The sequence below is a fragment of the Pholcus phalangioides genome, unplaced genomic scaffold (assembly GCF_987345545.1).
Source record: "Pholcus phalangioides strain wild (caught in Gottingen) unplaced genomic scaffold, Ppha-v1.0 ptg000017l_1, whole genome shotgun sequence".
NCBI classification, from domain to species: Eukaryota; Metazoa; Arthropoda; class Arachnida; order Araneae; family Pholcidae; genus Pholcus; species Pholcus phalangioides.
In genome coordinates this window covers 60,876,667-60,901,845 of record NW_028301610.1, presented here as the reverse complement: position 1 = coordinate 60,901,845, position 25,179 = coordinate 60,876,667, and the positions used below count along the sequence as shown (strand labels likewise).

Here is a 25,179-nt window from a genome sequence, read left to right as displayed (position 1 = left end):
CTGGTTATACCCTGAAAGAAATGTTAACTGATGGAGGTGGGGAATTTAACACACATGTTCACAAAATTGTTCAGAAGGAGGGTCTTGCTCATCGAAAATCAATGTCTTACACTCCTGAGTAGAATGGGGTCATTGAGGAAGAAAACAGAATTCTGGTGGAAGCCACAAGGTTGATGTCACATGCCAAAGAACTCCCACAGAAATTATGGGGTGAGGCTGTAAATACAGCTGCATATGTTTTGAATCATACAGGACCCACTCCCGAAGAGGGAAAGTCCCCCTTCAAATTGTGGGTCAAGAAAGCAGAGAGTTTTTGGTACCAAATGCTTTGTACTTATTCCCAAGCAAAAGCAAAGAAAGTTTGACAAGAAGGTTGGAAAGGGTTACCTGGTTGAATACTGTGATAACAGAGATGGTTATTGAGTATGGTTGCCAGATAAGAATGAGGTCATCTTGACTAGGGACATTTTTTCAAGAGTGAATTGTCAAAAAGGATGTAAATGAACCAGTTCCCAAAATCCTTCAGAAAATAACTGTGAAGAAACTGAAGAATTCAGTAGCGATTTTTTTTCAGGGGAAGCTATTGTCGAAGTCACAAGAGCACTGAGGCCGGGAGAAGTCAGGTTAACTTGTGAGATTGGTCTCTCAGTTGCATAAACCATAAAGATTCGAAGGTTTTGTTATGCTTGTGGAGGATGAATCAACAGCACTCAAAGAAGCAATGAATTTGAATGATGTTGATAACTGGAAAATTGCAATGCAGAAGAACTGGATTCACTTGCTGAAAATGCCACCTGGAGGTTGCTTAAATTGCCAGAAGGTGGAAAAGCAATAAAGAATCGCTGGGTCTATAAAATCAAGAGAAATGGAGATGGTAGAATCGAGCATTTCAAAGCCAGGTTGGTAGCAAAAGGTTTCTCCCAACAGCCAGGAATAGACTTTCATGAAACATTTAGTCCCGTAGTTCATTGGGACACAATCAGAACTATTTTAAATATAGCAGCCAGGGAAAAGCTAAAATTAGCTCAGTTCAATGTAAGAAGTGTATTTCTCCATGGAGAACTAAATGAAGAAATTTATATGAAGCAGCCACAAGGATTTGAGGATAGATCCGGACAAGTTTGCAAGTTGCTTAAAAGTATATATGGACTGCCCCTAGATGTTGGAACTATATATTTAATGATTTTCTTTGGGGTTGTGGCCTAGAACAGATGGATAGTGATCCATGTTTGTCAATGAGAATAAATCATTATTTTTGGTACTGTATGCGGGGCTGCAACTAGGGAGGAGCAGGCAGGTCTGGTGCCCTGGGCGCTGGACCAGAAGGGGCGCCGAATTCACCTTTAACTGCATCTTCTACATGGCAAGGGGCGCCAAAATGCTGGTTTGCCCTGGGTGACAAAGTATCTAGTTGCGGCCTTGACTGTATGTTGATGGAATCGTTGCTGCAAAGGAGGAAAAACAACTGGAAATGTTTCTGATGAAACAAAGAATTCAGTGCAAGTGGTGAACCCACAAACTATTTTCTGGAAATGCAGATCCAGTGTTTGGATGATGACTCCATTTTCATTCACCAAGAAAATTATTGCAACAAAGTTTTGAACTGCTTCAACATGTCAACTGCTTATCCTGTATGTGTCCCTGTAGATAAGAGTGCATCTTTGCAGGAACATTCTGATGCTTTAGATGAGGACTTGCCATTCAAGTCTTAGACAAGCCAACAAAGTTGCACTGGGGTCTGATCAAGAGAGTGTTAAAGTACTTGAAAGGAACATTAAAATTGGGTATTTTATACAAATCAAGTGTTAGAAATAAATTGAAAGCCTTCAGTGATGCTGATTACACTGGTGATGCAATTACCAGAAAATCTCATTCTGGCATGGTCTTCAAATACAGTGGAGGGGCCATCAAATGGGCCAGTAAGCGCCAGAATTGTGTTTCGCTCTCTACTACAGAAGCTGAATTTGTCCCTGCAAGTCAGGCAGCTAAAGAAGCCGTTTGGCTGCACAGACTTTTTCAGACCTGTGTATGACAATTACTGTGCCAGTCTTACCACGACCTCCTATATAACCGGCCTTTGCGTAGCGTTGTGACGTCACTGGAAGTAGTGCTAAACCTCCACCTCCTTAAGCCTAACAATCTGATCAGATACGGCGACGATATTTTTTGAAGTTTTTTCCTCCCTGAAGAATTTGAATCACGTAACCAATCGGGAAATTTTCTTAAAAGACATCAATATTTTTTTCAACTACACTGCTGGCCACCGTAAATGCAACACCCTGAAGAAAGCATGCAAATAATATGAAATTTACAACATGCATTAGCGGAGGTGAGATATGCAAATGATTAGAATTTCAGCGCAGACGCACATCACGCGCGCCTGTGGCGCCACTTCAAAGCGCTATTTAAGGCTTGGAGATTTCGATGATTTGAAGTACGGCAATTGTGTTTTTCTTGTGGTTTTTTCAAAAAAACGATCAATTATGCCTCGTAGAAAACAGCGATCATCTTTTGATCAAGTATCCGAGTTCGACAGAGGAAGGATAGTGGCCTACCGAGATTGTGGATTATCTTTCAGGGAAATCGGTAGTCGTGTTGGACGAAACCAAACAACTGTAATGCGGATATGTGATCGTTGGATGCAAGAGGGTACGACGGACCGACGTGCTTGATCGCATCCACCTCAGTGCACCACTTCACGTGATGACAGGCGTATTGTGCGTATGGCAGTGACGGATCGCTCAGCCACATCACGAACCATAGCACAGCACATTCAGTCTGTACCGCATCATCCAGTGTCTGCGCATACCATTCGACGCCGTTTACAGCAGAGTGGTCTGTCCTCAAGACGTCCATTGCTTCGTCTACCCTTGACGCAGAACCACAGACGTCTCCGCCGCCAATGGTGCGATGAAAGAAGGATGTGGACGGCACAATGGAATGAAATTGTCTTTACTGACGAGTCACGCTTCTGTCCGCAACACCACGATGGTCGGATTCGAGTCTGGAGACACCGTGGAGAGAGGATGCTGAACAGCTGCGTTATGCACCACCACACTGGTCCTGCACCGGGTATTATGGTATGGGGCGGTATTGGATATCACTCTCGCACTCCTCTAATACGCATTGCCGGTACTTTAAAAAGCCAGCGCTACATCTCCGAGGTGTTGGAGCCAGTTGTCCTTCCTTACCTTCAGGGCTTGCCCACAGCCATATTTCAACAGGATAATGCGCGACCACACATGGCACGCATTGTCCAAAGGTTCTTCGTCAATCGCCAGATTGAATTGCTTCCCTGGCCAGCTCGCTCTCCGGATCTTTCGCCGATAGAAAACATGTGGTCCATGGTTGCTCAACTATTGACCCAGATTACATCCCCAGCTGCCACACCAGATCAACTTTGGCAACGGGTGGAAGCTGCTTGGTCTGCTGTACCCCAAGAACACATCCAAAGTCTCTTTGAATCAATGCCGAGGCGTGTGGCAGCGGTGATCTCCAACAATGGCGGCTACTCTGGCTACTGATTTTGGCAGGAACCACACTTCACAGAAGTCTATAAATTTAATCATTTGATGCTTGGTCAACATGTTATCTACAAAATAAATATTGTTGCGATATCTCTTGTCTTTCTTGGTGTTGCAATTTGGGTGGCCAGCAGTGTATATACACAAACATTAATGACCCATTTAAAAAAATTATTTTGCCCTTTCCCATTAGTTATGCACTGCACTATTCGCTTTTTTTAAAATTAAACAATGATTTCATAGATCTCTCTCATAGAGAGAGAGTCATCTTAATTCCTTAATTTTTTTTTCTATTTGAAAAAAAAAAACCAATCATTCTGTACAGTATTATTTCTATAAAGATGAGACTTTTTTTTTTTAAAAATCGAGTGTTCCTAAAATTAAACCTTTGCAGAAATATCTTGAAACTTCTGATTTTTGAACTGATGAATGAGAAAAAAAAAGCCTTGTATCTTTTTTGCTCCTAAATATTATTTGATAGCAATAAAAGACACCATAATATTGTCAAATTGGAAAAGTTTATTTACATGTTTCAAAAAATATTGACACAACTTTATTTTACATGAATATAACATCTTTTCATTGATGTAGGAAAAACATGTAAAACTGTCCACACATGTAATAAATTGAAAAATACACATTTGATAAATGATTTCAATAATTTGATTTTTCAATGATTTTCAGTAATTTAAAATATATTTTGATTTCAAAAATACGCAAATTTGATTTTAATGTAAGTTGGTGGTTACGAGTAAACAGTACAGTCAAAAATAAATATATTTTTTGTGATCATCTGTGGCGTGTACCAAGTAAGACACTATGGAACCCAGATAACTTGAAACCCAAAGACTATCGAAAAATAATTATGTTGACTTAAGCAGATGTCAAGTTAGCGAATTTTATTTCATTTTGCTTCAATTTTTAAAAATTTTTTATGTATGTAATATTGTTGAACACACACACATAATTCCAGATATCATTCACAAATTCATAAAAAAATGTTCATATCTGCAATTTCCTATGAAAAGTTTTTGTATTGGGAATACTCTCAAAAAAATTTTAGGTGGAAGGGGCATATATTTTAATTGTTGGAAGATGTTATTTGTGAATGAGCGTTGCAATTGACCAAACAGATAAATTTCCTCCCCTCATTTAAAACACATCAATTTAGCTTTCTCGTGTCTTCTCTCACACTCAAAAATCATTCACACCTGTGGCTGTCATATCAAATGGGTTAAGTTTTCAGGTTCCAAACAGAGAAATAACAGGAAGTAACCCTATTAAAAGGAGTGGAGAGAATTTGACGAATATTAATAAACAAATAGCAGAAACAATGAAAAATTTTCCACATACGAGAGTAATGACGCAAAATTTTTTGAACTGATCAACGCATGGGTGATTTCTGAGTACAAGTTATGGTAATGCAGTTTAAAGCGTAGTGGGATATGGTTCTCATGTATCAAATTGAAATATTTTCCCCAATGAATCGAATGTAGTGGCAACCATATAAATAATAAACGGCGAGTTATCAAAGTTGCACTGTACTAAATTTAACGCTTTAAAATACTCATGAAATACTCAAAAAAAACAAGTTAGTGAATAAAATTAGAGGTTGATGTCTCCTTTCCAAATCACAGTGATGTTATATGAAGACATGTTTGCATTTAACGATTATTTTTTAAAATCATTTTTGTCATAACAGACTGTTCCGAATTATATCTGCACCATATTAACAAAAACCCTACTTGGAAAGTATGAACAAGTAATAATCCTTTGCCTGATAGGCATAATTGAAAAGAAACCAACAATAAAGGCAAAGGTATGATTCAAGCGAAAGCATTGATTTTTTTCATGACTTTTAGGGGGTCATGATTTTTGTTCTTACTCTGAAACGGAGTTCCTCACTCAAAATCTGAAAATTTTCATAAAACATTAGAAATTCATGACTTTTCCTTATTGTTTACCTTCATCGTTGGTCACCTCTTCGAATATTTAGAAAGTTTTTGCATTTTTCTATTACCTTTCACTAGGCATTTTTTCCTTTCTGTTTCAAATTCATCACAAGTCATTTTTATTATAGAAATTATTTGAGAATGCATCAGTAATAAAACATACGTACTCATATACATGACCTCATAGTGTTATCCATAAATGTTTTTCACATCTTTCTGATAGAAAAATTTCCCTTTCAATCAATAAATTGCATATACACATTTCAAACTCCTACCGGTTTCATATCCTTTTTCTCTCTGGCTTGTTTTGAAGTGTGGAACAGTGAAACGCGAGAGTCCCAGTGTACAAAAACACATGGAAGAACCATCTGAATTGACCATAGTTAAAAAATTTGTGACCTGACTCGATGGATATGAAAGAGCAACTCCCTGGCAACCTATCAATCACAAACATACTCCTACCCTGTAATAATTGTTGTAATTATTACGTACAGAGTTACAAGAGAAACGCAATTATCTTAAGTCTGTTTCTAAAGGCTCTTGGAAGTCTTCACAGCGTGACTACACCACTATCTCTGGCAAATTGGCAGTAAAATTCGAGCAAACTGTCAGAGTATTACACTTGATCTTTGAAAGGCATCACCGATGGTCGAAGTGATTCAACAGTGGTACATCATTGAGACAGTTTCTCGAGACCTTACTGTATCCGTAGATTTGCCGATCAGGAAGCTTGTTGAATTCGTTGATGGAGGATAGATAATGTTGTCATGACCGTGTTTGGTGCTGAGCAGATAATGAAATCAGGAACGCTTCCTCAGGGTTCATAATAGCTTGTTGAGAATCTGGCTTGAAATGTGGTTTACATACCTGTAAGATGAGAGAGAAGAGCCCTTATAAAAATTTATGGCATTAAATCAATTTATTTTGAAAATAAAAATTTTAAAAAAATAAAATTTGATATAATTTTATTTTATGATTACAATTTTTTTTTCTCTCTACTATCAAAAGATTTCCTACTTGTAGGTATATCTTGAGACAATAAGTTTTCTAAAAAATATTTTTGAAAATATCTAAGCATAAAAAAAGTAAAACTGTTTCATAATATTCACAATGTTAAAAGTATATGACAAATTTTCATAATGATTAAGTTCTTTAAAAAAAATTAGAAATTAAGAAAGGAAAAAAAATTCCCAAGGTGAACAATTCTACGTTATTAATGCATGCCTAATTTTCATTGAGTTCATTGCCAGTAAGAAATTGAACTAATGTTAACTTTTTAAAATTATGAAAAGATAAAATAAGAAATATTGTTCAAATAGACAAAAAATTAAGTGATATGATCTAAACACAAATACTGTACCTCATCTGTTCAATTTTGAACAATGATTAGTCTTTAACTATTGGAGTTAGATTAACAAAACAGCAACAGAAAAAAAAAGTTAAACTTTCATTTGTATCGAAGTTTGTTGATGCGGGAAAAAAATATATACCATATTGATATATTATATCAAAAAAATCAGCGATTTTGCACTTCATGATTAAATTTCGACATGGAATAGCCTTCAACATTAAGAAAAATTCAAGAAAATTTCAATAAATAATACAAGAACTTTCTTACATTACTATTGCTGGTAATTTTGAAAACCTTTCGATGGCATGCTATTTCTCGGCATCTGAGCACGGCGACTTTTGGATCATTCCTTCAATTTAATTTATAATTCGGCACGACTATCGTGAACGGCATGAGAAATATATAAAAATACAAATTCGAAAAAACTGAGAGTTAAAATAAAATTATAAAAACACGTGCGAAGCAGAGATGAAGAACAAACAAACACGTTCAATCGTGCTTCGCTGGGTAGGGTCATGGAGGAACGATAGCACTACTCTTGCTGACGTCACAGCATTCCTGATCACGTGTGCAGAGGCCGGTTATCTAGGTGGTTGTGGTCTTACAAGTTGGGTTTGAACCCAAGGGAGGATATAGATAAGATATTTTCCCTAATGAACTGAGGCGACCACTGATAGACAGCGCCTTCACTTCCAACCCATCTCACTAATGGCAGTAAATTGCAATATAGCGATATGGCCAGAGTTGGTGTTTGGTGAAGTAGTCTTACAAGTTGACAATGAAAGTGCCATAAGATTGATGAAGAATCCAGAATTCCACAATAGAACAAAGCAAATATAGATGTGCGATATAAGTTTGTTCGAGAAAAGCTTCAGAGTGGATTACTGGATGTTCAGCACTGCAGTAGTCAAAATCACGCAGCTGATACATTCACAAAACCTTTGTCAAAAGTTTGATTTGAAAGACTGTCAATTAATTATTAATTGGCATATGTGAACTTTGAGAACATTATTTTAAGTACTTTCTTTGTCGTGATTATTTTACATATATGTCAAAAGTAAAGATTTAGGGAAAGTGTTGTAAATATATGAAATCTATACTTAAAAACTTAATCTCATAACTGTGAACCGCATCATATATATATATATATATATATATGACATGAATGTCGCTCTCCACTTGTTAATACAAGATATACGGAAGACTGGATGTTGTGAAGATATTTAGTATTTGAGATGTTAATTTTTTTTTTTTTTTTTTTTTTTTTTTTTTTTAAAAAAAAAAAAAAAAAAAAATTAACATCTCAAATACTAAATATCTTCACAACATCCAGTCTTCCGTATATCTTGTATATATATATATATATATATTATTTTTACTTTCTCTGTAAGTGGCAACTCTTGAGTGTGTGCGTGTGTTGGTATCTTCGGCCATGTAAGCAGTCATGCATAAACTTCATCTTTAAATAAATGTTCTCTTAACGTCATGAACTTTCATTTTAGGGAGTAAACACAAGTTTTTTCCCCTCGTTGTTTGATTAGAGGGCCTCCTGGTAAGTGCTGGCAAGCCACACAATGGCGAAGTCTGTATTAGTAAGCATCGTAAGCCCTCGGATAAGTGCGAATTGAAAAACACTGGACAATCTTTTAAAAGTAGACTCAACATTTCAATGGAACATTTTTGATTGGATTTGTTTGTCCTGAAATAGTATACTTATGTATCTTCAGTTACATTTAAACTTTCCACGTAATACAGTAATACATGAGCAATGCCTGGCCCAGTGTCCAGGTGCATCAAGTGCAAAAAGGACTTCATGAAGATGAGATCCAGTTAAAATTTTTGAGAGTAAACTGTTAGGAAGGCATTTTTAAACAGGTGGGGGCCTCAGAAAAGTCGCTTTGATGCTTGTAAGATGGTACTGCGTAGACCACCAATTTTATTTCGGAAATATTCAACAGATTCTCAGTGTGTCCCATTCGTGGCTCATCGCTAACTATTTTTTAGGGGCATCGCAATGCATTGGTGTATTGATGCATTGTCGTTCAATTTTCTGAAGGGGCTTTTTTTAAGTTAGGCCAGGGATTCTCAAACTGTGTACGCAGTGCCCTGGCGCACCTCCAACTTTTTTTCAGGGGTGCCTTTCAAAAATATTTTTTGTTAAAAAGCTGTTGGGAGCTAGCGGAGCTCACGGATAAGCATTGAATAAGGAGAAGAGGTGCCTCGGGTGGAAAAAGTTTGAGAACCCCTCTGCATTAGGCTATTCTAGGTAGCCGCGGATAAATGTTGAGAAAGTCTGGGCCACAGACACCAAAAGTCTAAGAAACACTGGATGAATTGGATGTGTCATAAGTTAACAAACACACTCGTTATAACTTTTTCCAATGAATAATTTCTCAGCACACTTCTGTATATGCATAATGAGACAGTGATTCAAACAAAAGAGAAACTATACCATGAAAAAAAACAATGATTCTGAGAAAGTCGCATTTAAACAAAATTATGCATTATCAATATGTATAGTATAATACACTGCTGGCCACCCAAATTGCAACACCAAGAAAGACAAGAGATATCACAACAATATTTATTTTTTAGATAACATGTTGACCAAGCATCAAATGATTAAATTTATAGACTTCTGTGAAGTGTGGTTCCTGCCAAAACCAGTAGCCAGAGTAGCCGCCATTGTTGGAGATCACCGCTGCCACACGCCTCGGCATTGATTCAAAGAGACTTTGGATGTGTTCTTGGGGTACAGCAGACCAAGCAGCTTCCACGCGTTGCCAAAGTTGATCTGGTGTGGCAGCTGGGGATGTAATCTGGGTCAATCGTTGAGCAACCATGGACCACATGTTTTCTATCGGCGAAAGATCCGGAGAGCGAGCTGGCCAGGGAAGCAATTCAATCTGGCGATTGACGAAGAACCTTTGGACAATGCGTGCCACGTGTGGTCGCGCATTATCCTGTTGAAATATGGCTGTGGGCAAGCCCTGAAGGTAAGGAAGGACAACTGGCTCCAACTTCTCGGAGATGTAGCGCTGGCTTTTTAAAGTACCGGCAATGCGTATTAGAGGAGTGCGAGAGTGATATCCAATACCGCCCCATACCATAATACCCGGTGCAGGACCAGTGTGGTGGTGCATAACGCAGCTGTTCAGCATCCTCTCTCCACGGTGTCTCCAGACTCGAATCCGACCATCGTGGTGTTGCAGACAGAAGCGTGACTCGTCAGTAAAGACAATTTCATTCGATTGTGCCGTCCACATCCTTCTTTCATCGCACCATTGGCGGCGGAGACGTCTGTGGTTCTGCGTCAAGGGTAGACGAAGCAATGGACGTCTTGCGGACAGACCACTCTGCTGTAAACGGCGTCGAATGGTACGCGCAGACACTGGATGATGCGGTACAGACTGAATGTGCTGTGCTATGGTTCGTGATGTGGCTGAGCGATCCGTCACTGCCATACGCACAATACGCCTGTCACCACGTGAAGTGGCACTGAGGTGGATGCGATCGAACACGTCGGTCCGTCGTACCCTCCTACATCCAACGATCACATATCCGCATTACAGTTGTTTGGTTTCGTCCAACACGACTACCGATTTCCCTGAAAGATAATCCACAATCTCGGTAGGCCACTATCCTTCCTCTGTCGAACTTGGATACTTGATCAAAAGATGATCGCTGTTTTCTACGAGGCATAATTGATCGTTTTTTTGAAAAAACCACAAGAAAAACACAATTGCCTTACTTCAAATCGTCGAAATCTCCAAGCCTTAAATAGCGCTTTGAAGTGGCGCCACAGGCGCGCGTGATGTGCGTCTGCGCTGAAATTCTAATCATTTGCATATCTCACCTCCGCTAATGCATGTTGTAAATTTCATATTATTTGCATGCTTCCTTCAGGGTGTTGCATTTACGGTGGCCAGCAGTGTATATTATCATACAAATATAGATGACTGCAATTTTCGTCTCATTTTCTGCATTTCAGAGCGCTATTGACCCAAGATTTTATCTTGCCCACCTTTAAGAAAAACTCTTCCAGAACCCCTTTGCTGTTTTATCTTGGGGTTTTTTTTGTAGGGGTTCAAAAGATCAGAGCAGTTTTCCACCTTTTCCTAGTCTTTGACACTGCCCTATACACAAGCTAGTAGCTCTTGTAGCTTTACATGAAGTGGTATTTCTAGGAGCTCAAGCTCTACCTAAGGAGCCCAAAAAAAAAGACAATACCTCTTGGAGCTTGAATCGTAGCCATTACTTAATAGGTTCAGTGATCTCTCCACAATAGGTTCCCGTGCCTAATTTTCTCAAAAGGTGCCTTAGTCAATACTCTTGGTGGCCCTTCAGAACAGAATGAGCATTTCGTGAATGCCATATCCTCATACCTATGAAAGGTATTTCTAGGAGCTCTACCAAGAACGACCAATAGCAAGAGAAAAAAGTTACAGCAATAAGCGGGCAAGTTTCTGTCCTTTAATAAAGGTGGGAACATAGACTGATCTGAACCTGCTTCCAAATGAAGAGCTTGACAGCAATTTTCAAAGAAATCTGAGGTAATGAAAACCTCCACTTTTTTTTTTCTTCATCTCTTAAAGGACTAGTATAAACCCAATCACTGTGAAACTAAGAGGCACATATATAAATGGAGATTTTTATTTTTCTGTCATTTTAGTCAATGAAGGTAGAAAATGAAAAATTCATCAAGTTTTTTAAAGATCAAAAGAGTCATTTAGGAAAATAGGCACCAATGTAGGCAAAATTTTGATTGGGGAGCAATCCCTCCCCTTTGGCTACGCCACTGCCTTTTACTATTTTTAAAATCTTTGGTTTGTAGCAAGAAGTGTTCTTTAAAAAAAATTGTGTAGAAAAACTAAATAACAAATTACATTTATTACAATTAATTTTTCTCTGAGCAAACTTGTATATGAATTCAGTTTGATTATCATTTAATAACTCATGTTTTTTAAAATGTTTCTTAATGTTTTCATTTTAAGATAAGGCACCTAAGAAGATTTCTTTGCCAAGAAATAATATTGCCTTGCTGTAATGCTGTTGCATCCATTCAAGAATGTATTCCATCTACAGTACTTTGTCCAAATACCGATTGTACTGAAGCAGTTCAATACTCCTGGTGTAGGAAGGTGCTCTGTGTGGCTGAAAGAAATCCTAGAAATCACTGCTCCAGCTGTGGTCGGTGCCATTTTTCTATTGGGAAGCGTTGTCAGGTTGATTTGTTTTTCTGAATAAAATTAATTTAGTGAAATTTATTCTTTAACACTGAAATGTATAATATGAAAAATACGTGAAGACCACGTTATTATTTAAAAAGAAAAAAATGCTACCCTAGGTATTTTTTACCCCTTTACTTTATTGAAGTAGTAAAGGTTTAGGAGGTGTACAGCAACATATTTCTTTATCACTTTATTATGTTTTGTGTTCTTATCACCAGTGTACAAATCAGGGCTGCAGTATACCTTTTCGGGGCCCTGGGACAGACTTTTCCTCATGGCCCTTCTTGAAAGGGTCAAGAAGGTCCACTTATGCAAAATAAGTGGAAATTCTTGTGGGATCCCCCTATTCTGCTTGGGTGTTCCGGGGCAGTGCTCCGGTTGCCCAGCCTAGTTGCGACCCTGGTACAAATTACTTTGAAGAAGTTTAAACTTGTCTTTTCCATTGCTGTACACAGACTCAGGTAAACATATACCCCCTTGGTCAGAAGTGGGTTTATGGCTGTTGAATGCCCTTCTCTTTATCTAATTTAATATTCTTGACCATCAATATCTTGCTGCCCTGGGCTTATAAATATACCTCTGCCCTTCTGTAGCAAAATAAAGGAGGGGGAAATAAACACAGCTAGACAAAGTGGCTAGTTCAGATATCAGTCTGAGGAAAAGAATTCTTTTTTTACAGAGCGGTTACCCAAGTTGCCAGTCACTGGAACCATCTATTGTAGTCAGATGCAAGCAGCTTTTGCTTCATGGGTTGTCCTCATTTGGGAACCTCGGGATATGGTACATAATTAAAAATACATAGATTAAAAATTTTGTCTGAAAAAAGGAAACAAGTTGAACATGTTTTTTTTTTACAAAATATATGATTATTTGACCCTTATTGAACCATATTTTATGGGCGTGGTTGCTAAATTTCTGATCTCTCATTTATGAGCATGTGGGCAAAAAAACTGATTATCGACGAAGAAACACCTCCGAGAAACTGGAAGTCCATACTCCATTGAGTATCGCCTTTCCTCTTGGCAATCAAGAAGCTTTGTGTTCTGGTTACGAACACAATGTAGAACCAAACATGTTGAGACAACAAATTGAAGAAGGATATCCTGATGATCAAGTCTGATCAATAGCAGTCAACATCCGATAGTAGATTATAAAGTGGTTGATGAACATTTACGATACATTCCAGCCAAACCGAAATTGGTAGATGATGAGACACTAGACATCACACAATCAGCAAGCAGTCATCAATTCATTGAAGTAACCTCTCAGAGGTTACATCGGAGTGGCAACTATTCACCAGTCTCAATCTACAAAACTTAGAGGCATTTTAGAATTTCATTAAAAACATTTACATCTGGGCCAGCCGGGAACAGGAGGGGCAATCAACTAACTTATATGATTTTAGCTATTAGAACAGCAAAGCTGTTAGTTAACCATAAAAAGAGTTAACAACTGGAGTCAAAAATGATCAGGAAATGCAAGTGAGGTGAAATGAAATGTGAGTATACCCAGCACCCAGCCGACTTTTAAAGAGTAATTCCCTGCTGCAGCCACACATGTCAATTGGAAATGCATTATTTCTTTACATAAAAATGGCTATATATTAGGACCTTTTTCCACCGGGGGGTCCATGGATATGTTGCATGTACTTCTAAAAATCTGGTGGCAAACAAAGAGAACAAAGAAAATCACAATGAAGCATCAAAAATGCCACCCTCAGTGACAATCTTGTCTAGAGGCTGACTACTGCAATTGGCCAACAAGCAGAGCATGATAAAAGCATGTCCGATCCCTTCCATGGCCAAGATGGGAATAAAAGTGAATTCAGTTTCCAGGGCTCTATTCGAAGTAGGTTTCCTCAGAATTTGACCTCACTAACCTGACGCCTTACTGGATCATGCCACCATAGCACTGTTTAGTAAACAATGTATTAAACATTGTTATCTATGAAAGCTAGATGGGACCAAAGAAAAATGAGATGACTTAACCTGAGTGATGACTTATTAGGGTGGTGATTTACCAAGGTATAACTGTATGTATATATACACAGAGAGATTGATATATTCTAAATATTGTGTACAAAAACCTGTCTTAACTCATATTTACTTGGAACATGACTTTCAGAAACTATTATCCTGTTTATATGTGCTAAGCAGAAAATCTAATTGAAAGTAGTGTTCATTCATAGCTCTAATTCATATCCACATGATGCATATGCATGCATATAACTATTCAATGTTTCGCTTGTATATTAATAATTTAATATTTTTTGCTATAAAATATCTAACCTAGTAGATTTTTTGAGCTGCAAAATACTAATAAATTCTGGTATCAACTGTTTTTAGAATAAGTCAGTGTAAAAAAAAAATGTAATGTTATTTAAAACACATTCTAGTCCCTTATTTTAACATGTATGTAATGTATTTTTAAACTGGAAGCACACGCAACCATAATTGTAAAAATTGTCTGTGAAAATGTATTTCTATCATGTAAATTTAATTTTTTTTCCAGAAATGTGGCTCTTGTTTCACATTAAAGAATGGAACTTTGTGTCCAAAGTGTGCTGTAACAAAGAATAAAGGAGTAGATCTTTCCCATCAAAATCATTCAATTCAGCCAAATGATGCTATGCAAGAAAATGTTTTGTCTGATCTTCCTGAAATATTAGATTCAATAACTCAACATTATCACCAGATTATTGAATAATCAATTTTTCCATTTAGCTTTGTTGCTAAAATAATGCTTGATTGATTGATTTATATATATATATATATATTTATTTATTTATTTATTATTTCCCCCCCCCCCTCTGTTTAACAGTTGGTATTCATTGTATATTTTGTTGGAGAAAGTTTATTTTTTTGCATTTTTGAAATTTTTTTATTTTTATGTTGATTTTAAAAATAGTAAATATGTTTTAGTTTTTTTTATTATTATTGTGTTATTCCTTACTAGGGAAGTGCACACAAGATGTTAGTTGCCAATTTTAACAAAAATGGCATTGTTGGAAAGGTCTTGTTGGGGATAATAAAAAAAAAAGCCAAAGGAACTATCCATCAGTGTTGCATCATTTTTAAAATAGGGCCAATTTATCTCACTAATTTCTTTATGCTGCAGAAAATACCTTCAGTTCTTACAAATGAATTCAAATAGAATTTATGTAACTTTGATATAAAAATCATTACAAAATATACATGCATATTTATCGCAAAATAAACATGATATTGATATGACAACATAATCAAGTCAATTCACAAAGCAATACAAAAAATGTCAATTTTTTATATATCAAATACTGATTTACACTATATTTTGTATAATTTCAATGACAACATTTGAATTGGGTGCAACCTGAATAAATAAAAAATAAAATTGTGCGATAAATTTGCCCCTATATCTGGAAAACGGCCCAACTGTGATGGGTAGTTGAGATCCATTGGTTTATTTTGTACTACTCACAACAAGACATTTCCAACAAATACCACTTTTGTTAAAATTGGCTACTGACTTGTGCACTTCCCTAGTCAGATAAATTTGAATAAGTGATATTACATGAAAGCTAAACATGTGAATAAAAGGTTAAGTTCATTATTTGAAATGTGGTTTCAGCTTTGAAGAATTGAAAGCTATAATAAATATAATTTCATCCTCTTTCCTCAAATTATTATAAACATAATTTGAAAAATTATATTATTCAAGGATTTATTAAGTGGAAATGATTTTACTGCTGCTATATAACACATGCTATTAATGTATTTTTATTTTAGTAAATTGGTTATTTTTTTGTTTTTGCACAACTTCTGATGCAGTTCAAAGAGACTTCCATGCCCACAGAAGTGTACTGTGTAAAAAAGGTATTGTACACTATAAAAGTCTTCGCAACGAGAACCAAACTTTTTAGGTTACCAAACTCTACTGTAACTCTTTAATTGGCAAAGATTGAAATATGCGCAGAAATTTTTTTTGATGAGTTATATAGACTAGAGTAAGAGGTGTCTTGTGAATGTTATTGTATGGAGAAAAAAATACAGGATGTTGCCTGTAAGCAACATTGTAACTCGGTAGCAGTATACGAAAATGAAACAAATGTTGCCTATAAGCAAAATTGGCAAAATAATAAAAAAAAATCAAACATAAATAAGAATTAATTTTTTTGGGCTTGGAAAGAAAATATATTTTAAGTACACTAAAAAAACTAGATAATTTGAATACAATAAGGTACACATTTTTGAACACTTTACAATTTGATATTGAACGCTTTGAAACAGTTCCTATGGGGCACAAAACACTGAACTCTCTTACAATTTGAGCAAAACACAGTTGAGTACCCATTTTTGCATAATATGCATTGTCCCTGTGATCCATGTTCACACTAGTGTTCACATGAATAATTGATTGTACTGCATAACGAATGGCGACTTTATCTTGAGTTGTGGTTCCAAGTCCAAAGATTGCCTACAGTCTTTTTGCTTGCTAGCATTCATTAGATTATCCGCAATTACCCCTAGGAATTTTTGGCTTGTGTTTTGTTTCACCCAATAGAATGTTTTGATATTCTTCTGTTCTCTTGCTTTACTTTTGTGCTCTTTGTCAGTGCACATGTCTGTAAGGAATTAGGTCCTGTTAGTTCATTGCTTTCCAAACTAAAAGTATTTATTAGCTTTCTGATGAAAAAAATCCCAAGCTTATAGTTGGTAGTTCTGCTCACACATAGTATGAAAGCACAATTCAACATGTTCTGGCATACACCAATGCATTAGAAATTTCCCAGAGGAATGTTCACAAGATGCATGACGGTTGAATAGCAGTTGTAGTATAAAAGCACTTGTGAGCCAATTTTTTTCATAAAAAAACATGTATTTTTTGGTTCAAAATTTTTTTCAAAAAAACTTTTTCTTTCAGTTATATGTCTGTATTAGAAGCATGTTCAATCACTATCATTATTAAATTTATAGAACATTGATATTTACGTCTGAATGTGTGTGACAGAAAATATTGTAAAAAGTTGCTTCATTATTACAATATAACCTGTCCCCACCATGCTTATAACTGTCAATGTTGCCTACAGGCAACACATAAAAAACATGAATTACATAGAGAGATATAGATTGCTTCTTTCTCAGCCAGAGATATCAAGGAGAAACAGTTATTTTCCGGATATTATGCTGAGGTGAGCTCGGAAAGAAAAGTCATCACGTCTCCGCCGGGACTCGAACCCAGGCCTCTTGCATACCGGGCAAGCATGCTACCATCTACACCACTGGAGACACATGAATCTGCCTTCCTAATTTCACGCACTGTGTCACAGCAGTGTCACTTCAGCGCCTCACGACACAGTGCGTGAAATTAGGAAGGCAGATTCATGTGTCTCCAGTGGTGTAGATGGTAGCATGCTTGCCCGGTATGCAAGAGGCCTGGGTTCGAGTCCCGGCGAAGACGTGATGACTTTTCTTTCCGAGCTCACCTCAGCATAATATCCGGAAAATAACTGTTTCTCCATGAATTACATAGTTTGGAATAATTTAAAAATATCATTTATTGTTTGAAAACGTAATTTTTTTAAAAAGAAAATACACATCAATATTTTTTCTCCACACCATGATATTTCACTCCAAAATCTTGGAATTAACAATCATCCTCACTTAACTTATCAAAAAGTAGGAGACACGTGTACTTTTGAGCTATCTGCTGGCAATCATGATAACTTCATACACAGTTCACAAGTAAAAATTGAATGTTTAGGAGTTGCTTAAAAGCATCAATGCAGAAATTATCTGAAAATATAAAATGTCTTTACTTGAAAAATTTAATTAAACTGTTGCTTGAGAGCAACATTGCCAAATGAAGGGTTAAATACTTATCAATTATAATTGACTAGATGGCAAGCGCAATTTTGGTTGATCAATTTGATCTGATTTTTCTCTGCAAATTCCTTAAAATAAAAATTTAGGAAAACATGTAAAGATATTTGCAGATGTACTTAGAAGGTTGGTTATGATATCATAAAAGACAAAACATATACAGTACTAATTTTTTGGTAGATTTAGTAATATAGTCATTTGATTTAAGACATGAGGGAATTGCCTGTTAAACTGGATTTTTTTTAAACAAATATCAGAAGCATCATACTACAACTTTATAAATATCAATGGTAATAATAATATTATTTTACACCATTTTTTGATACATGAAATTAAATTTTATATAAGTATATCAGTTTTTTTATTGATGAGGTCTCTTGAAATTAATGTTGTATTTATATATCGTATGTTCAGACAGTAAGAGAGAAAATTTAAATTTCATTTATTTTAAATTATCTGGGTACAATGTCAAGCCATAGTAGCAAAAAATAACTTGAACTGTCTAATCTTGGAACTCCCATAGTTTCCAGTTTCATAATACCATCACAAATATTAAAATCGTAAATTGCATATCTTTAGGCACATTTGTTCAATCTTTAGGCACATTTGTTCAATCTTTAGGCACATTTGTTCAATCTTTAGGCACATTTGTTCAATCTTTAGGCACTTCTGTAGCACCCAAATATGCCTTGACTCACTGCTGGTTAGGAGTCACAGACCTCTATTAATCTGTCCAATTAAATTATATCTTCAACATATTTTACTGTAGTGCTGTGGTACACTGTTTGGGTGTCACTGGTTTGTAGGGTACCTATTGTTCAACACCAGTTCAACCAAAATCATTTCTTGTACTCTTTATGATCGCTTTGAAAACTGGGTCTTTGAAACTGTTTCCATATTCTGTATCTTGTATCAGTTTTTTATAAACTGAAGACTGGTTTTCTTCTCCTTCCATGGCAGCAGAATAGAAGATATACTCCCAATTTTGGAAACTAGAGGAAAAAATTGTGTTTTTATGAAGAAAAAAACAGATGGTCTTAATTATTTATTAATCCGATATATGTTCTCAATTAGTAACATTTGCTATTCAAAAATAAACCTGAGTTATACCAGTTTTATTTGCCTTGGATTAAAATTTTTGAGTGTTCAATAGGAAAATAATGCAAATAGTTTATTTAATTTGATTGCAGTTTTAAAATGGTTCGACTATTTAGTGAAATACTGTATTTTTTGTTGCTGCAAACATGAAACTAGAACTTCTCCATTCTTTAGAATAACTATGATAATTGATAACAATTTTTTTAATGTTTATTTTGATTGAGCCAAGAATGATTTTCACCTCACCAGAAAAGTAAACTTTTAATCAAAACAAAAAAAATCATCCACTACACAAGAATCAGTATTTTAAAATGCTGTAACTGTAAATTGATGCTACTTTTCCTTTTTTTTAGAATTCTTTGTGGGTAAGTGATCTTGTTATTACAGTCGAACTTGGATAATTCGAAGCTCAATCAGGCAGCAAAAAGTTCGAATTATCCATTTCATATATGGAATAACTATTTTTTTAAGTAAAAAAATCACTCCTAATAACTACAAGAATGTATCGAATGCTATTATGGCAATTTACTTGTGTGTTTCTGCAACTAGTGTTCATATTAGGGCTGGGAATTGATTAAAAATGTAATCATTAATCAAAAATTTTTGATGATTAATCGAATTTAATCTAATATTTTTTGTAACTATATAATAACTGCTGCTATGAAAATAATTTTTATTCATTTCATATACCTATTCATTGGTTTTAAATAGATATAACGATAAATTAAGAAATCAAGGCTGCTCACATGAAGCAATTTAAGATGCTGAACGTTATTTGTAAAATCTTGGAGTTTCTTACATGGATCTTGTCATTTTAAATCAGTTATTTTAGGTTAATCACTGATTTTGAAACTATCAATCTTCATACTGTTGCTTGTTTCCTAGAAACTCTAGCCATACAGTACTTGTTGGGAGAGGAGCTGATGCTTCCCAAATACAAATTCTACAACAGACAAGCTGCCCAACGAAGTGGCTAAAAAAATGTCTGCACAAACATATACGGAATACACGAAAACTGTTGCTTTCGCAACTTTACAAACTTCATCTGCAAACTTTAATCAAATTTTAATCGGATTGTTTGAGTCGGATTAACTCGACTAAAATTTTTAACTGCGATTAAGAGTTGATCGATTAACCGATCCGATTAATCGGACCAGCTTTAGTTATTTCATTTGTAATTTTCATTTTTTTCTTTTGAATGCTTTCAAACATTGTGTAAACTTTTTGAGTTGATTTAGAGAATGAAAGATGTTAGTTTTGAACTTCAAATAGCCTTATTTTTTCTAATGTCTGTAGTATTTGCAAGTTTTGGAATAGAACCTCTTTCCTTTCTTAAATTTGTTTTTGTCATCTCCATCAGAATATTCCATGTGACTTTATTCACCAATGTTTTTATCCTTAAGTCAACCACAATTTTTTTTTCTGGAGGTGGGAACAAGTTTATGAATCTCGTTAGGATAAAGTGAAAAATGTTACTAGGCTATACATTAATGCTAGAGATATATGAATCTCCAACACATGAACTAGGATTTCAGCACTCCAGGTTTTGTGGAGGGAGCTATTTATATAATTATAACATACATAAACTTTTATATTTCCTGAGTGATGTTCCTTCATTACATTTGCCATTGGCGGGTACTAAAGTCATCTACGATCCGGTAAAACTCTAGCTACCAACGGAAAGCCAAAAGTCAGTGTCTGGAACTGATAACGAAATTATTCCCCCCCTTATTTAGAGCATAAAAAAAATATTTTGTGTCGATTGTAACTTTTTTAATGTTTTAATCTGGAGGACTAAATATGGTATGTTATGGTAGAGGGGCGATTTTACAAATAGCTTTAAAAATTAGTCTCAGCATGGGATGACCATATGTCTCGTTTTTCTGTTTTTTTTTCCTCCATCCCGACTTTTTTTTTCAAAATGTCCCGGTTTTACTCTTTTTTTAGCGAAGTGTTCTTGCATTTGTTGTTGCAATACTATCATACAGAAGTTTTGAAAATTTCATGAATTATATCCCATTTCGCTTGGTGACCCCCCCCCCCCCCCACCTTCCCCATAGATCCATGATTGTGTTCTGGTAAAAATCAATAAACCACGGAATAAAGACAGTTAGCTGAAAATTCATACGAGACATTTTGCAAATGACATATCTAAATCAAACTTGGAATTATCCAAATCTTTAGGGAGAAAAATCGAATTAAACAGGTTATTTCAATATATTAAATTGAAAAAGAAACTCGAGGGGATTCCCTTTTAAATTCGAATTATCCATGAATTCGAATTGATCAATTGCATCTGTGTATCTGGGACTATATACAATATTCTGATAAGTAGTGAGTAATGAAATCTGTGTTTGTTAAATTTTGTTATAGGTAATATTTTGTGTCTATAATATAATAGAAAATATAGTAAAAATATTCATTTTAATTAATTTTAAATCATTGATATAATAAATGTGAAACTCTACGTTTTGTTATAAAGTATGAAATATATATATGAAATCAATTATTTTGCCAGTTTCAAAATTTGTGTTTATCACTTGAAAGTTCGTTTGAAAAAATACATGCGATCTCATTTTTTTTCCATGTTTGTCATTTTAATTTGTGAATGTTCAAGTTTTTATTTCCTAGTAAAGTTATATTACTGTTAAAATATACGCATAATAAATCTGTATTGCAGCAATACTACATAGCGCTTAAGAATTTTTATTGCGTGTATATTGGGAAATTTAATGAGAATGTACTTGATATCATTTTCCTTTTAATTTTTCAACTATTCTGTGTTTGTTGTATAGATCAGTGTTTCTCAACCTATGGTCCACGGACCAGAGGTAGACCGCAGGTAGACTTGATAAAATTATTCACCCGTTATAATTAATGTTAATAGCCATATGTGGTCAAATAAAATTATACCTTCATACATACTACCATACACCAACGAGGAGAATAAAAAAATTGTGATCCTAAATACAGGATATCACTAAATTTCCCCCAAAAAATTGCACTTTATTGTTTTACATGCAATTTGCTAATTACTGCTAAAATTGCTAAAGGGTGTGGAAATAAAGGGCTGCTACACATATCGCAGTAAAATAATGTAATTCATGAAAAACTATTCAAATGATGTGATCATATTTCATTGAGAAAATGAAATTCGGTGAACAGGAATCTTAAATAATCAGTAAAATACGGGACATCGCCAATTGTCATCAAAAACATTTTCAGGGGTAAACAAAATCATCAATCGTAATTAAAATTCCAAAAAAATTGAGGACAAAACGTTGAACCTCACAAATGTGAGATGAATATTAATTTTTGCCATAATTATAACATTTATATTATGAGAACGCTGTATATTCAAGACTTGTCGACTTTAGTATCACAAATGCAAATAAGTATGGTTGAAAAAAGGGGAAAAATGTTTTAAAAAACATCGGAACGGAAATTACAGAAAATGTACGTAATTCGGGACAAGTGGTCCGTCACATTGATACATTTTACGCTTTCAGGAACGTTGAGAAACACTGGTATAGATGAACTCTTTGGAGAGAAAAAATCTCTCGGATGCGCAACATAACATCAAATAACGAAACCTTTTCATACGGGGGTAGAATATTGCAAAGTTGCTTTGTTTCATAGTACATATGATGGCTCCATCTAGGATGCAAATATGAAATCACGCCCTCTCTGTGAAAAATAATTGATTTTAAGGCTCAGGACACTATTACCATCCTTTTGTTTTTTCATGCTATAAATTTACTACAGAAGGGCCCGTGAGATCCCAGTCTAGGAGCCCTGCTCCAGGATGTGGGGACCAAAGAGGCTAGAAATACCTGCCGTCAATTTACATGACATTACTGCACTTGCCACCGAGGCACCTCGTTTAAGATGGCACTGGCAAATCTGTGGTAAAAAATTTGTATAAAGCGGATTTTGAATGCCTTCTAAAACATCCAAATATTTTCTCTCCTTTGTTTCAAAGAATTAGAACATTTGAAAGAAAAAGCAGGTGATTGTTATTGCATTATGAATATTTTTAAACTAGTGGTTATATATATAAATTTGTTCGACAAATGCCCCCTCCACAGGGGTGGGATATCCTTATCATTTTTTGTTTTTCATAATATGAATTCCTTCTGAGATGGGCCTGTGAAAAAACCCAGCCTAAGGGCCCAGCTGCCCTGATTTTTTGCTTTTTACTGCTCTAAAAAGTACAATAACGTAAAATTACATTGCATTATCATGCATGTATTGTGACAGTATGAGAAAACGACAGCATAAAAACAAATTTTATTTCTCTCTGGCTTTGATGATAGATTTTATGCATCAAGGCATTGAATCGATATGTCTCTTGGATCTTTAAGATGGAAATACAAATTTTCTGCCATACAATAAATTTAGGCTTTGCAATTTGCGCATTTCATGAAATACAGGTAAAAGTTTTTAGGATGTTCTAATTTTTTTAACCCTTTAAGCGGCAGAAATCATTAAACCCCCTTTATATATATATAAAATCCGATATCTTTTCTAATAGACTTTCTTCCGACTTCCAGCAGGTGTAAGGAAAAGTGTTCTATTGAGAAATCAACTTTACAAAATATCTCTGGGCTTGACAATGCTAAAATAACAGGCTTTCAAACATGAGATATCTCGTCAATGCCGCTTAAACAGTTAAACGAACGTGTATGTACACGTTTGTTTGAATTAGCATCTGGTACAACCGTCAGATATCACGAAACTACTGAAGTATCGATGAAATTTGCTGAATTCTTTATCTAATCTACGTTTTCTGTCTTAAGTCTCCAGTTGCTGGAACCAAAAAATAGAGACCAATGAATCAGGTGTCTGAAGCATCTGTTTTCATTCAAGTGCTCTATTTCTTTGAAACAAAGGGGGGGAAAGTATTTGGATGTTTCAGAAGGCATTCAATCTGCTTTATGCAAATTTTTTACCACCGATTTGCCAGTGCCGTCTTAACGCATGGGCCCACCCTGGCACCTCAAGTGCAGTAATGTTATGTAAATTGGTGGGCAAATATTCTAGCCACCATGTCTCACGTCCTGGAGCAGGGAGGGCCACTAGGCTGGGATTCATAGGCATCGTAATCTACGGGCTAAGGCCATATGAGCCCCTCCAAATAATTTCTGAAAAAAAAACAATGCAATGCACCTTCCCGCATACGCGCTTGAGTCCCGTGTATACGGGACGACCAGCAACTTTGAGCCCCCCAATGCTTTCTTCGTGTCGGTGACTCTGGGATCTTAATTGATCTCCAAGAGAGACTTCTGAAAAGACTTCTCTAGATGCAGATGTACATTAGGCTCTGTACCTTTTGAATCCAGAGGTTGAAGACATGAATGGAGATGGAAATTTCACTTGCCATCAAGACTTTGACCATGTCCAAAAAGCTGTATCGATTCTGCAGCAATTCACATAGACAAAATCTTGATAGCAAGTGAAATTTTCATCTCCATTCAATTCTTCAATCTCTGGAATCAAAAGGTACAGAGCCACCATTCATAAGCAGTCTTCTGATTCATTGGTCTCCTTCCCCCTCCTCCAGCAGGTGAAGGCTGAAGATGGGAAAACGCAGATTAGATAAAAAAAAATTCGGCGATGACCATCAAACATCGATATTTCAGTAGTTTCGTGATATCTGATGATTGTACCTGATGCTGATCCTATCAAGAGATTGTTCTGTCGCGCTAAAAATGAGCTGATCCAAACCAGCTGCTATCGGCTTTACAAAAGTGACGATGGGATTCATGGTTGAGGTCCAATCCAGACCCGTGTCGGAGATTTATCAATTCAGTGTCTTGTTACATAAAATCTATGATCAGGGCCACAGTCCAATGTACTTGTACGATATCAGCGCGCGTTTGCAGAAATGTCACGTTTTTCTACCCACAATGCGAAGATTGAACTATTTTAGGTTTGCCAAGGTTTTGACCGCTGGCTGATGCGAAGATAAATCGGGGAAAGAAAATTCAAATGACCTTGCGGGGAATTGAACCCACATCCTCTCGCTTACCGGGTGAGTGCACTAAACTACAAAGCCAACGAATCCTCTTTCCTTAGAGCTCGCGTGAGATGAAACAACACCATCGATAGCAGAAGGCTCCCATACGAAGCTCGTGACGTCACTGAAGGTGGTCATCTCCT

The 25,179-nt window shown here is 35.8% G+C and overlaps 1 protein-coding gene across 1 annotated transcript in view; it reads left to right on the top strand.

Moving 5' to 3' along the window:
- The window catches only part of LOC149074201 (uncharacterized), a 124,175-nt gene extending 109,411 nt beyond the window's left edge, over nucleotides 1-14,764 (top strand). The window contains exons 7-8 of the mRNA XM_089247352.1: nucleotides 11,822-12,052; nucleotides 14,570-14,764. Coding sequence (XP_089103478.1) covers nucleotides 11,822-12,052; nucleotides 14,570-14,764 — 426 coding nt within the window. The remainder of the gene's footprint in view (nucleotides 1-11,821; nucleotides 12,053-14,569) is intronic.
- Nucleotides 14,765-25,179: the final 10,415 nt, after the last annotated feature.